This window comes from Canis aureus, chromosome 3, assembly GCF_053574225.1.
Source record: "Canis aureus isolate CA01 chromosome 3, VMU_Caureus_v.1.0, whole genome shotgun sequence".
NCBI classification, from domain to species: Eukaryota; Metazoa; Chordata; class Mammalia; order Carnivora; family Canidae; genus Canis; species Canis aureus.
Window position 1 is genome coordinate 56,943,796 of NC_135613.1, and position 13,689 is coordinate 56,957,484.

The 13,689-nt window shown below is 60.7% G+C and overlaps 1 protein-coding gene and 1 long non-coding RNA gene across 8 annotated transcripts in view; one reads left to right on the forward strand and one right to left on the reverse strand.

The window, feature by feature from the left end:
• The window catches only part of DLG4 (discs large MAGUK scaffold protein 4), a 22,292-nt gene continuing 8,603 nt past the window's right edge, over window positions 1–13,689 (forward strand). Inside the window, exons 1-9 of one of the 7 annotated variants that reach the window (XM_077892916.1) lie at window positions 1–98; window positions 300–340; window positions 8,968–9,033; window positions 12,320–12,373; window positions 12,497–12,556; window positions 12,742–12,866; window positions 12,964–13,133; window positions 13,252–13,388; window positions 13,536–13,680. In XM_077892916.1, the coding sequence (XP_077749042.1) occupies window positions 12,527–12,556; window positions 12,742–12,866; window positions 12,964–13,133; window positions 13,252–13,388; window positions 13,536–13,680 (607 nt within the window). In that variant the 5' untranslated portion in view covers window positions 1–98; window positions 300–340; window positions 8,968–9,033; window positions 12,320–12,373; window positions 12,497–12,526. Of the gene's footprint in view, window positions 99–299; window positions 341–1,045; window positions 1,411–8,967; window positions 9,133–12,319; window positions 12,374–12,496; window positions 12,557–12,741; window positions 12,867–12,963; window positions 13,134–13,251; window positions 13,389–13,535; window positions 13,681–13,689 lie in introns of those variants that run through there. The other 6 variants (XM_077892917.1, XM_077892919.1, XM_077892918.1 and 3 more) reach the window with 6 other exon arrangements.
• Window positions 6,856–11,707, reverse strand: LOC144311047 (uncharacterized). The gene is made up of 4 exons (XR_013376641.1): window positions 11,552–11,707; window positions 9,965–10,124; window positions 8,356–8,416; window positions 6,856–7,978 (listed from the first exon to the last, which is right to left on the reverse strand). It is a non-coding gene; the product is annotated as an uncharacterized LOC144311047 (long non-coding RNA).

The window sequence follows — 13,689 nt, forward strand, 5'->3', positions numbered from 1 at the left end:
TCCCCGGTCAGCCCTCTGGCTCCTGGCCCCCCCACTGTTGCGATGGGCGCCCCCTCTCTTGGCTGTCCTGCACAGTGACCTCTTCCAGGCCCTGCTGGGTGAGTAGCCCTGATTCTCTGGGGACGCTGGGGTGCGAAGGGCTGGCCTGGGCCTGCCAGGGCAGTGAACACACTTGGGGGACTGTCCGGTTGGCAGCCAGGAGGCCCTGAGGTGCCAGCAGCAGTCAGGGCAGGGGTGGGGGCAGGGGAGCCCCCCCAGGTGGGGTGGGGGAGGGTAACTCAGCTGTATTCTGGTGACAGACATCCTGGACTATTATGAGGCTTCCATCTCGGAGAGCCAGGTAAGGGGGTGAGGTGGGGCGCCTCCCCAGAGGGGCAGACAGGGCAGGGGCCGAGCTGCCGCCCCACACTTGGGGGCCTTGAAGACAGACTTCTGAGCCCGGGGTGCAGAGAATCCCAGACTCCACGGTCCTGTTGGTCCCTTTCCCCTTCTGCTTCCCCGCCCCCCTCCTCCCTTGGCCCCAATTTTGGGCATAAGGAGTCCAGCACAGAATTACTTCTCATCCTTCCTCCTGTGCAGCCTGAGGGAGAGCTGCCCCCCCACCGGACTCCCCCCTGCCTGCCCCCCCAGACCCCCCCTCCCGCCAGCCAGCACTGCAACTAGCATGGGTGCTGCCAGCCCCACAGCGGGTGCTTCCTCTCCTGAGACCCAGGAGGCCTCCTGATCTCTGGCGCTGGTGCCTGGCCAGGCCTCCATCTTTGCCTTGGGGCCTGTCTGCCTCCGCTCTGCTCTCCTCTCCCATTATCCGGGTTCCTGCCAGCACCGAAGCAGTTAACTCTGCCAAGGCACCCCCCCATCCTCGCTCCTCGCTCCCTCCCTCCCTCCCCCTGCTTCCTCTCTCCTCCTCTCTCCCCTTCCCTCCTCGGCTCCACGGCTCCCTCGGCCGCTGCCGCCTCCAACCCCCCCACCCCACTCCCCCGCCGCGGCCCTAGCCCCTGGCCGGCAGGCAAGACCCCCCCCCCTACCCCGGGGCTCCCTGAAATCCAGTTCCCCTCCCCCACCCAGCTCATGCCCCAGCCCCCGAACTCCGGGGCTGCCAGCCCCCGGTGCCCCCGCCCCTCCTGAGAATCGGGGTGTGCTCCCCAGGCCCCCTCCCCTCCACTGGGGACTCCCTTCTAGGGCCCCCTTCCCCTCCCTCCCACGCACCCCTCCCCTTCCCTTCTCCAACCCCCTCTTTCCCCTCTCACCCCTCCCCCCATCCTGGCCCCCCCTGCAAAAGTGGGGTGCGGAGGGGGGAGGGGTGAGAACCCACAGAGGGGAGGAACGAAACTCCGATGAAGTCAGAGCCCCTTACCCGCCGCCGCGGCCAGCCCCCCCAACATGGACTGTCTCTGTATAGTGACAACCAAGGTAAGCACGATAGGGGGGCTCTCAACTGGGGGGAGGGTATGAGTTTGTGGGGAGGGGTTAGGCAGGCCTGATCTGGGGCTGGGGGCTGGGAGTGTACTGGGGGGTCATGATTTACTTTGGGGGTTCACATTTGAGATCATGCTAGGTTTGGCCACAGGTGCCCCCTGGAGTGATCTCTTTGTACCTGTAGAGAAATGGAAAATTTGGGCTGTTTTGTGGTTTGGGGGGGCTGATGGGTTTTGGGGTTCACCAATGATGTTTGAGGGAGACTTATTTAAGGAGAAGCCTGGCTCACATGGGAGTCCTGCTCTTATGCATTAGAAGGTGGACTGTGTGAGGGGGGGTTCTCTTCCCTCCTGAGGGACAAACTGGCTTCTGGGTGTCTCGTCCAATTTCAGGGGGCTCTTGGCATGGGGGTAGACGGTTATTGGCTGTGAGTGCCTGACTGGTCTGGGGGTGTCAGCTGGCAGAGGAGGGGTGGGCCTTCAACCTATAGAGCAAGCGTCTTGTGGTGGATACATTTGGGGGTACGCTCAATTACGGGGAACTGGGAATTCAGGGTTTGGTCCTATAGAGCGGGATAGTTGGGAGTTGTCAGAGGGCTAGCGCCTGACACAGGATCACCTGAGGGAATGGACCAGGTGAGGTGAGGATTTGGGGTGCTCCCTTGGGAGGGAGAGGCTTGCAGCAGTGGAGGATGCCAGACCCTGAGGAGGAGGAGGAGGAGAGCTTTGGGGAGAGAGGGGATTTGAGGAGGGGACCAGGTGGGTGGTGCAGAATTTGGGGGTGGCCCAGGCAGGTGCTCAATATCCCTGTCTCTTCCCACACTGTATCCACCCCTTGTTGAGAAAGGAGAAGAGCAGATGGAGGGGCATGTTCCCCTTACCCCTGTCACTTGGCATCAAGGTGGGGGAGGACACCTGGATTTCAGGTTCCCAGGGTGCAAAGGAGCTGGAGGAGGAGGGCAGGGTTGGCAGCAGTGAGGACCGGCGGAGGGGGACCCCGTGGTTGGAGCCGGAAAGGGCAGCGCTTGGATGGGGAGCACAGGCCAGCTCCTGGTGGGATGCAGAATACCTAGGTCTTGGCTGTGAGGCTCTGGGACTGGCAAGCTGGATGCCTGGTGTGTGGAGGGAGCTTGGGCGGGTGGCAGGCAGCTGGGGGTTGGGGGGTGGGACAGGAAGTGGGGGCCGGGGAGGCGGGGTCCGGGTGAGTCACAGGCTGGGGAGGGGGTTATATTTAGTGGGAACTGCAGCTTCTCAGGGGAGGGAGCTGAGGACACACATGTTCCCTGCCACAAACTCACACATGTGTGTACACATGCATCGTGCACGTGTGAGCATGGATGGAAGAGACTGGAGGCTGGGGACCTCAGGGTCTGGAGTCCCCACACCCTCTGCAGAGCTATTTGCTTGCCCCCCCCCCCCCCCCCCCCAGTTCTGTGGGCTCCAGGCTTTCTCCTATGCTGCCACTTCCCCCATGCCCTGGAGTTGCAGTGGATTTTTTGCCTCTCGCTTACTCTGGCCTGGTCTCCTCTAATGTCTGTCTGATCCTTTGCTTCTCCTGTCTCCTGCCCTTAGCGTGCCCCTGGCGGCCTCAGCTTTGCTGGCTGTGGTCCCCTGCGTACAGGTGTACCCAGAAAGCCAGTTGGAATGTGGAATGTGTGGGCTCTGCTTCCAACATGGGAACACACATATGCGAGCGAGGGTGAGGGGCTTGCCTGTACTGGCAGCTATTCTGGGAGGGGGAGCTCTTCATCTCCCTTCCAGACTCCTACTTCTTCGACGGAGCCCAGGGTGAGCGTCCCCGAAGGAAGGAGCCTTGCTCAGAGAGGCTCAATCATGCATTTGGGGGCTTTTACAGAGGCGCGGAGGAGACCCAGGCTTGCCACATTCCTTGGCCAGAAAACTTGTCAGTCTCGGGATGACGGAGACTCCAACTCCCATAAGGCCTTGAGGCACCAGAGCCCTCAGTGGTAGAGGGTTGCTGTCCGCGGGGCTGTTGGGAGTTGTGGTTCCTCTCTATCCAGGGCAGCGGAGGGTGGCCCCAGGAGGAGCCGGCAGGGGGCACGAGGCACCGGTCTCCCGCCCCACCCCCCGCCTCTCCCACCAGCGCCCTCCCCCGCCCCCAAGACTCTGGGTGGGGTAGGGGATGCTCAGGCTCTGCGGTCGGTGCGCTTCCCAGCCCCGTTTGGGAGTCGTCCATCTTCCGTTGCCTATATTTAGATTCGTGCCGCAGTAATTTGGGGAACATGTATGGAATGCCTACCATGCGCCAGGCCCTGTGCTTTGTGCTAACTCCTGCCTTCAGAGCGATCCCTGGGTCTTACTCTGCGCCGGGGTCTCTGCCGGCGTCGGTCTCTGAGAATCTCTCCCACTCCGCCCCCGTCCCTCCCCGTGCTCCCCGCGCTGCTGCCGCCGTTGCCATGGCAACCGGCGACGACTGAGGTTGCGTGGCGGACTGGAGGGGCCGGGCGAGGGTGTCGGAGGGCGGAGCGGAACGGGTGGGGGAGGGGGGAGTGGGGAAAGACTAGGCCGGCGGGGGGGTGGCTTTGGCCGGAGCCCCGGAGGCGAAGCGGTTAAACCCTCCGGGTGGTCCTCATTGGGCCCTGCGGAGGTGCCGGGGGCGGGGCGGTGTGGCCAGAGGCCTCATTCATTGGCGGCCAGGGGCGTGGCGGAGGGCCAGTGTAGGCGAGGCCGGGGGAGCGAATGGGCGGGAAGTGGACGGAGGCGTGGCCTCCCGGAGGCAGGTGGGTGGGGTCTGGCTTACTCCGTGGAGGGAGGCGGTGGCACCCCTCGGGAAGGGGCGGGGCCTGAGGCCGGCTACCCCGACCAGGATGAGGGCCGGGCTGACCCCGCAGGGGCGTGGCGTGGTCCCCCGTGGCGAGAGGAGTCGCGGGGTCTGAGGGCCTGCAGTCTAAGGGGCTGCGGGGTGCGGGGGTTTTTGGGAAGGAGAATCCAAGGGCTGGGCGATCTGACGTCTCACTTTTCCTAAGATGGAGGCCTGTTCGGATTTCATCAGAGCACAACCTCCTACCTCAGTTCTCTGTTCCAGAGAGACGGTTGCTAGGCGACGGCAAAGTCCATGATTGCTGCGTTGCCAGGCAACAGGGAAACGGAAAATGGAGGGAAAAAGGAAATGGGGGATGGGAGGGGGGGGTCTTAAGGGGCCACAGCGCCCACTGGTGGAGAACGAGGGAGTGTGCACTTTCTATTCTAGAAGGAATTTCGAGTCCAGCTCCTTGAGCTCGGGCTCCCCCTGAGGAACCGAGCATCCTATACAGATATGAAACTAGGGCATTGGGGGTCATCTTGGGGGCGTATCCCGCAGATTCCGACCAACGGGACGGGAGTGACATAGGCGAGGTTCTAGGGCAGTCCGTCCTCTCTGCCCTGTGTGGGCATTAAAGATAGAGAGGCCCGAGGAGAAGCAGATTTGAGAAGACTGATCACTGGGCTTTAAGAGTTGGGAAGGTGGGCGTTTAATAGAATATTTGGAAGAGTTGCTTTCAGGGTCAGCTGTTTGGGGGGAAGATGGAAACCTGAGAGGCAGTCGTTTTGGGGGTGTTCTGGAGGATTTGTGGGTCACTGCAAATTGCAGGCCAGATCTTACTTTAGATGAATTTTTTTTTGAGGCTTGGATGTGGGGGAGATAGATATTTTTGGGAGCACTCTTCTAACAAAGTTGGAATTCGGAATCATGAAGATGATGTTGAGATGTAGGAAGGGCAGCCAGAAAAAGGAGTAATGTATGAACTTGAGTGAAGAAAGGAGATAGGGAAGTATCTTGCAACTTAAAGGTTTAGGAATAAGTTGAAGACATTGCCATTGAATTTGGAGGGTCAGCTTTAAGACACATTAAGGACTCCCAGAAATCGGGGTCTGGTGATATATATATTTTAAGTTTTTCCTTTTTTTAAAAAAGTTACTTATTTAAGTAATCTCTACGCCCAATGTGGAGCTCAAACTCATGGCTCAGAGATCAAGAGTTGCATGCTCTTCCCACTGAGCCAGCCAGAGACCCCACTGGTGGTCCCTGGACCTGCATCCTGGAAAATCATGAGTGTCTCATTAGATGCAGAGATGTGGCCAGGGGACCCCAAACGGATTTGAAGAATGCTTATTTGGTTGTTTGCACTAGAGCAAGGGTGATATTTGCACTAATTTCAAGGTCTCTGTGAATGGATGAGGGGATATGATTTTGAAAGGGATGACTTAAAGGGTAGTTTACTTTGAAGGGACAGCCAGTACCTGTGGTCCTCAAACTCTTGGAAAGCATCGTGTTCTCTCAGGTGGGGCTGGCTGGACTGCTGGTTAGGATAGTGGCTGTCCTGGCATCCAAAGGGATCCCATCAACCGTCTTTGTGGAGGGGATTGTGGAGGGGGGGCTTGCGGGAGGCATTTTAGATAGTTTGGGGGTCCCTCTGCCGTGAGAGGGAAGTACTTCTTCCTTCTGGCGCCTCGGGCGTCCAGAAGAGAGGAGTGGTCCAGTGAAGTGTGGGAGTAGTTAGGGGTCTGGTGATTTTAGGGGCAGATGATTCGGTGAGAACTGCAGATATAAATTGGTAAATCTCAGGAGTGCCCGTGCAGAGGGGTCGGAATGGGAGTGTCCTGTGCAAGGTGAAGTCCACAGAGAAACCGCTGGAACCCTGGAAGTTGATAGCTAAGAGGGTCTCCCCTCACCCCCTCTCTCCCATCGTGACGCTCTCCCGCACTGCGCAGGCGCCTCCCCCCCCCTCCGGCCGCAGCCTCCAGTCGCCGCGTCCGCCGCAGCCCCCGCCCCTCTGCCCCTCCCCCTCCCCCAACCCTGGGACCCTCGCTCTCTCCCACCCGCCCCCATCCCCTCAGTCCCCCTCCCCTTCTCCATGTCGGCTCGGAACAGATTCGCCTCCATGTGTCTCTGCGTGGTACGTGCCGCGGTACGGGCTCCGACCCCGCTTCCCTCTTCCCGGACCCCCCAAATCTCAGGGTGCAAGCTTCAAGTGCTGTCGCTCTTCCTTCTGCTTGGCGCGGGGTCTCTGGGTTGCAGTGTCTAGCGGACAGGCGCAGTGGGTCGCCCCTCTTATCAACATCTCCACTTCCACTCACACCCCTCTGTTTCGGGGGTGCAAGCCTCGGTTCCAGGTCATTCTGTGCAGCTGCGGCTCCAGTGATGAGAGGGCCAAGGGGGGAAGGAGCAACAGCGATCCCCAGGCCTTTTACCTGCCCTAACGCACTGGGGGTTCAGACTTGGTCCCAACGTGGCATCGGAGCTGTTGCCGCTCCAGCCCAGAGTCCCAGTAGGGTAAAAGAGGGGATGCTCCTTTCCTGCCTGCCCTGCTTTACTTGACCGGTAATCTGGGCCAAAGAGGTGCTGACCCCACCCCCACCTCTCAGTTAGCAGGTATGAGCGGTATCCCCCATCGCTTCAGACGGTTCCCCTCCTCCCCCTTACTACATGTCCAATACTCTGAGAATTTCCCAGGAATGGACATAGGGCCTAACCTCCATCAGCCACATTCTGCGAACTTTGGTACCTTCCCCTTGTGCCCCATTTCCCTCACGCTGGCTTCTAAGGCAGGGTGACAAAAATTTGCCTTCATCCCCTCTCTAGAATAAATGATGAATTTCTGCGATTCCATTTCCTTTATGTGCACCCCGATGTGTCTGCATCACATTCGGGGATCTTTCTTTGTGAGGTGGGCTGAAGTTGGAGGGGTCATGGGCTCCCACCCTCCCCCAGACCGGGAGAGGCTAGAAGCTTCCACCCTGGGGCCTTGCCCCACACCCCGCAGGGTATGGGGACACCCGACACAGCCAGGAGAGCTGCTTCTTCCCTGCCCTCCTGGACCCCCAGTCCAGGCTGCAGACCACCTTTTCAGGATGTGGAGTGAACATCCTCTTTCAGTTCTCGTTATTCTGTTACCAAGATGGCCCAGCCTTGGGTGTATTTAACTTAGCCCCACCCCCCACCTCCAACTTTTCCTTCTTCTCTGCTTGTTGTGCCCATGGGCTTGAAACCCAGAGCTCAGGATTTTCTTTACGAGTCTGTGGCTTAGAAGACGGAGTGTATCTTGATGAACCCCTGTTTTCCTTCCGAGAGGCACTCCTTGCCCCTCATCTCTGTCATGGGTGGGACAGGCTTTGTGTCGGCGGCCCCACGTCCCTCCAGTTCTCTTGCTGCCCACTTAGCTACAGCCAAACGTGGGTCACATACTGGGAACTTACAGAATCCCACTCTAGCATCAAGCGTTGACCTTCGATCTCGCAACTGGTGCCCTCCACATGTTGGGGTACACAGCTTCTCAGATGCTTTTTTGAGAGGAAGTCTGTCTTCTGTGTGTCCGGTGGTGGGTGTGGGTGGGGTGGCTTCTGTCTTCTCCAGTCCCCGAGGGAGCCCTGCCTGTGGTACCCTCCTCCCCCTCCCCTGAGCTTGGAGTTTGGGAGGGTCTGCTTGGGGAGGGAGTAGTGTGAGGGCAGAGGCCGATGTGGGAGGGCCCTGGCAGGGTTGCCACCTTCACTGCGGTCTCCAGCTGCGCTGTTCCTCTCTCTCTGGCCCCCAGTTAATCTCCTTTCCTGGTGTCCTTGTTAAGCTAGCATGGGAGCATGGGAGGTCTGTGAGATGGCTGTGGTTGGTTGGGAAGGGAGTCAGGTGTTGTGTTGGGTCTTGCCCCCTGAAGGCCAGAGGGGGACCAGCAATGGACTCTGAGACTCAGCGCTCTACCCCCTTCGGCATCAGCCAGCCTGGAACTGACACCCATTCCTGCCCGCCCTCCGAGCCCTACTGCCTCACTTCCTCCCCCATCCCCTTCTAGTATATCCGATTAACTGGCTGGGCTGTGGGCATTGGTAGGGATGGGGCCAGGCATCTGGGGGCCCCTTTGCAGACTACTTGGGAACCAGCTGGGCCAGTGGAAGAGGAGCTGGACTAGTTTAGCGTTGTCCTGCCTGGGGGGCTGATGCGAAGTACCTGCCAGTGCTGGAACAGCCAGTCGCTCTTGGGGTAGAGGCTGCAGTGGGAAGACTGAGGCCTGGAGGAGGGTGGGGCAGGAATGAGATGGGATGTGGGGGGTGTGTGTGTGTGTGTGTGTGTGTGAGCGCCCGGGCTGCAAGTAGAGTATGGAGGGGGGAAGCTTACAGACATGGGGGGAGTGGGGTGAAGATGAGGAGAAGGATGGGGGTACAAGTGTCAGAGGGCTGGTGATGGGACAGGATGTGTGACAGGGACCTGATGCCTAAGGCCCAGGCAAGGGGGGTAGAGATGGAGGCTGGAGAAGGGGGTGTGCGGTGTGGAAGGGGGTGGGGAGGGTGGGGGGGCAGCTGGGGGCTGGGACGTGGGGATGGGGGCTGGGATTTCGGCTGGGAGCTGGCGGCCTAGGCGGCACAGGGGCTGGGGGAGGGTGGAGAGTGCAGAACCAATGGCGCTGGAGGGAGGGGGGAGGAACTGGTCTGGCCCCGAGGCCTTCCGCACAGCACTGGAGGGGGGGTAGGGATGGGAGGGGGGAGAGGAGGTGGCCAGGCGGGCAGCCTGGAGCCCGAGGCCCTGGGCCGGCCCCAGTGACGCCTTGGTCCCCATCCCCAGAAATACCGCTACCAAGATGAAGACACGCCCCCTCTGGAGCACAGCCCGGCCCACCTCCCCAACCAGGTAAACGCCCCCGAGCTGGTGCACGTGGCGGAGAGGAACTTGTCCCACCTCGAGGCTGTCCACGGGGTCGTGGGCCACGCCCACCTCTCCCCCCTCAAGGTAGGAGACTCGGGCGACCCCCTCCCCAGTGCGGCCCTTGGAACCTCGGAGCGGCGGCCACCGCCAAGGGCTGGTAGGGCCACAGCCGTAGGTGGGATGGGGCGGCCGCCCGGCCGGGGCTGGGGCTGCTGGGGCCTGGAGGGGGAGCACGGAGTGGGGGGGGGAGCAGAGACACCTGATGCCCCAGAGGAGAAACAGAGGCCCGACGAGTGGGAGGGGGCCAGCCCAAAGCCAGGGTGTATGTGCGTGCTCACAGCCAGCCCGGGGCAGAGATGCGTGCACCTCCAGGATGCTCCCGCCCCAGGTCCTCTCCATTCCTTCACACCCCCCACCTCCGTTTCCGTTCCTTGTGTCCTGAGCTCTGTTCAGAGCGCCTGCTGCCCTCATTTGCTCCAGTCCCTTCTCGGCCTCCTCCCCCCACTTCCGGCCTCTGAGCCTGGCTCTCCGCTGTTCCCGCATCTCCAGCCCTTTCTATCTGTCTGGCCGGAGATTCCCGGCAGCCTCCCGGCAGCCACGGGGCCTTTCTGCCTTGGCCCCCGGCCCCTGGCTGCCCCAACCTCAGGTCCCCTCCTCCCCGCCTTTGCCTCCCGCTGGCTGGCTGGCTGCTGCTTCTGGATGCTGTCTCTCTCTTCCTCCCACGCACTCTCCTGCTGCCTCCCCAAGCCCCAGCTCAGGCCCTCCTCGTGGGGCAGCCAGCTCTCCCTCCCGTGGTTACCCTTCCCTCGTGGTCCCCTTTCCTCTTCCTGCCGCACCTCTCTCTCATCCCACTGGCACCGCCACTGCCCTCACTGCCACCGTGCTTCTTTTCTTCGGGTCCTTCCTGTCCCCTCACCTGTTCCCTGCCCCTTCTCCTCCAACGTGCTCGCACTATGTTTTCCCTTCTCAGGGCCACACCGAGATGGGGGAGACACCAGGCGATCCGGGAGGAGCAGGGGTGGGATTCCAGAATCTTGTGGGATATCCTGGGAAGGGCAAGGCTGCTGACACTGCACCTAGAAGAGGGAGATGAGGAGGAAGGGAGGGGGCGGCAGTAGGTGCAGGCGTGAGGACGAGGAGTCCGCAGGGAAGGGAAGACTATTCTGTGGCCCGCGGTCAAATGGAGAGACCACAGAAGGGTCAGAGGCTCCTGGTGCGAGGATGGGCTGGGCAAGCTTGTGAAGTTAGGGCCCCGGTGAGCTGATGGAGGGGAATGGAAAAAAGGCCCATCTGGAGGTGAGGAAACAGCACGGGGTATCTGTGGGAGACTGGACATGCTCTTTGCGGGATCGGGCCATTAGGTCCCTGCGGGAGGAGATGTGGGAGAGGAAGGTGTGCAAGAGGGTAGTGGGCCGAGGCTAGTGAGCACTGGGATTGGGAGTGGGGGCTCTGGAAGCAAGGGAAGTGGAGAAGAGACTGCTGGAGGCCCTGATCCCGTGAGGCAGCATCTGGGGGACAGGAGAAGCCTCGATTGGTAAAGGAGATGGAGTGGGGTGAGAATGAAGGACTGATTTGGGGACAGAATCCCTAGGGTTTGAAGCTGGGATAAGGGAGACTGGTGGTGATTGATCTCTCTGGGGAATCAGAATGGAGGATGAGGGCCCCACAGAGAGGAGGAGTGGGGCTGGAGGGGCCATAGGGGCCCAAGACAAGGAAGGACACAGGCTGGGTTGGCAGGTGGAAACTGTAGGGTGGGACAGAGATACCGTGGAGGGTGTGGGATGCTGTAGAAAGGGATGGGAAGCAGGTGAAGGTAGTTGAGAAGAAGGCTTTTGGGGAAGGAGGCTCTAGGATAAGGATGGGGTGGGGATGGGGGATGGGCTGTGGGATGGGGAACCGACATGTGGATGAGATTTTAGCACTCGGGGGCCATTGGTTGGATAGCAGCATTTGCTGAGATTTGAAGGGTCAGAGGTTGGTGGTTTTAATAGATTTATGGGTATGAGATGAAATCTATGACAGAGCTGGAGAGGTAACGTGTGGTGTCAAGAAATAGCAGTAGGAGAGAGGAGGGGCCCCTTTGGAGGGGGAGATCGAAGAGTCTGGGGAATCCGGGATGAGTGCCTCGCGCTTGGTAGGCTCCAAATAAATATTTAAGGAGGAGATAAGTTGGGGTCCCCGGAAGGAAGCTCGTGCCCGCCTCTCCCATTGCCATGGCGACGGGCCTTCGGTTGCCCTGGCAATTGGGGAAGCCCCTAGGACTGGCCTGAAGCTGGCCCCGCCCCAGAGTCTAGAGACCCTGCTGCGTCGGGGCGACTGACGTCAGGACCTGGGCACGCCCGGCTTTAACCCTCTCCCGCGTGTCGCGGGGTGGGGGGGAGTAGATGAGGAGATAGGAACCGGATGTCTTTCACCACTCCTTCCTGACGTCCTGTTCACTGCGTAGGGTGAGGGGCGCCGGGCGGGCGCCAGGGGCTCTTGAGGATGTGCTGCGCGCACCAACCTCTTGGGCTTGGACCGCTCTCGCCGGGCTCTCGGGGGGCGGGGCCAGGGCCCAGGAGGCGGGGCTAGTGGATCCCTCTGCCTTCGGGAATCTGGTCGCCCCTAGGCCACGCCCATCTCCCCCCCTCCCGTTGTCCTGGCGACAGGGCCTTCTGGAGATGGGTCTCCCCAGGCCGTGGCTGGGCTTAGATACCGTTGCTAGGCAACAGAGTCGTTAGAGGAAGGGGTGGATTGGGGGGAGGGAGGGGCCTGCAGCTGGGGGAACCCCGGATTCCTGGGACCTACGGGTTAGGGCAAATGTGTGTGATGGTGAGGGGCACATCTGAGGGTGGCTTCTCAAGGTTTCTGGGTGTATATAGGCGGACAGGGGGAGGATGGGGGGGCAGGACCCGGTGGACATAGAAGCCCAGGGGTGTAAGTGTGTAGCACATAAGATAGCAGCACCCTGTGGTGTTACATCCGGTGAGAACTACCCCCTTCGCCTGCCCCCCCCCTTTACCATCTGCTGCTCCCCCATCTGGTTGTCACTCCCTCCATTACTGCTTTCTCAGACACCTCCTTCCACATTCAGGGGGCCTGGGCCGGGCAGAGTTAGGGCCTGGCACATGTGCGTGTGTGTTTGTGATAGGGGTTGAGCTGGTTCCTTGAGTGGTTCACGAGGAGGCTTGGTTAGGAGGCTGAAAGGGTAGCCGGACTGTGGGGACCCCCGATGACAGGCTTCCTTTTGAGCCAAGACTCAGGCAGCCCTGCATCTCCTTTCCCCTCACAGGCCAATTCTCCTCCTGTGATTGTCAACACAGACACTCTAGAAGCCCCAGGCTATGTGAGTTGTTTAGATTTTAGGGCCCTTGCAGGAGGACGGAGGGAGGGGGTGGGGTGGGGGCTGGTCCTTGGTTCTGCGGTAGGGGTGCCCATCTCACTGGTTTTGTGTTTCTGATCCATGTTGGAGTTGCAGGTGAACGGGACGGAGGGGGAAATGGAATACGAAGAGATCACATTGGAAAGGGTGAGCAGGCTCCCCATGCCAAGCCCCCTGCCTCCCTCTGGGGGCTGTTGTCGGGGCCAATCTCTCAGCTTTGTCCCTGCTCATGGCTCCCTGCTCCCCCCTTCCCCCCCAGTCACCTTGCCCGGAGCAGGCAGGCAGCGGGCAGCTGGGGGGAGGCCTGACGCTCCTCCCCTCCTTCTGCCCAGGGCAACTCCGGGCTGGGCTTCAGCATCGCAGGTGGCACCGACAACCCACACATTGGCGACGACCCATCCATCTTCATCACCAAGATCATTCCTGGAGGGGCTGCGGCCCAGGATGGCCGCCTCAGGTGGGGAGAGGGGATGGGGGTCAGAATGCTGGTCCCCTCTGAAGGGAGGGCCCTGGTGGCAGAAGCTCCTGGCTCAGGCCCACCTTGCTGCCCCCAGGGTTAACGATAGCATCTTGTTCGTGAATGAAGTGGACGTGCGGGAGGTGACCCACTCCGCTGCAGTGGAGGCCCTCAAGGAGGCGGGCTCCATTGTCCGCCTCTATGTCATGCGCCGGAAGCCCCCAGCTGAGAAGCTCATGGAAATTAAGCTTATCAAGGGCCCTAAAGGTAGTAATCTGTCACATCTCCCAACTCCCCCAGCCCAACCGGTCCCCTCCCCCCCGCCCCGCCCCGAGGCCTGCTCCCCTGGCACCCGGGCGCCCACCTCTGTCCTGCCTCTGTCCAGGTCTTGGCTTCAGCATCGCGGGGGGTGTAGGGAACCAGCACATCCCTGGAGATAACAGCATCTATGTGACGAAGATCATCGAAGGGGGTGCCGCCCACAAGGACGGGAGGCTGCAGATTGGGGACAAGATCCTAGCGGTGAGGACTTCCATCATTCCCCCAGCTCATGCTTGAGTCTCGCCTCCTGGCCCCCGGCAGGCCCAGCCTTCCTCATCACCGTCCCCACAGCATGTCTGTCATGGGGCTGTTTCCAGCCCCATCTGAGCTCTCCTTCCTTGGCCCTAGGTCAACAGTGTGGGGCTGGAGGACGTCATGCATGAGGATGCCGTGGCAGCCCTGAAAAACACATATGACGTTGTCTACCTAAAGGTGGCCAAGCCCAGCAATGCCTACCTGAGTGACAGCTATGCTCCCCCAGACATCACAACCTGTGAGAGCC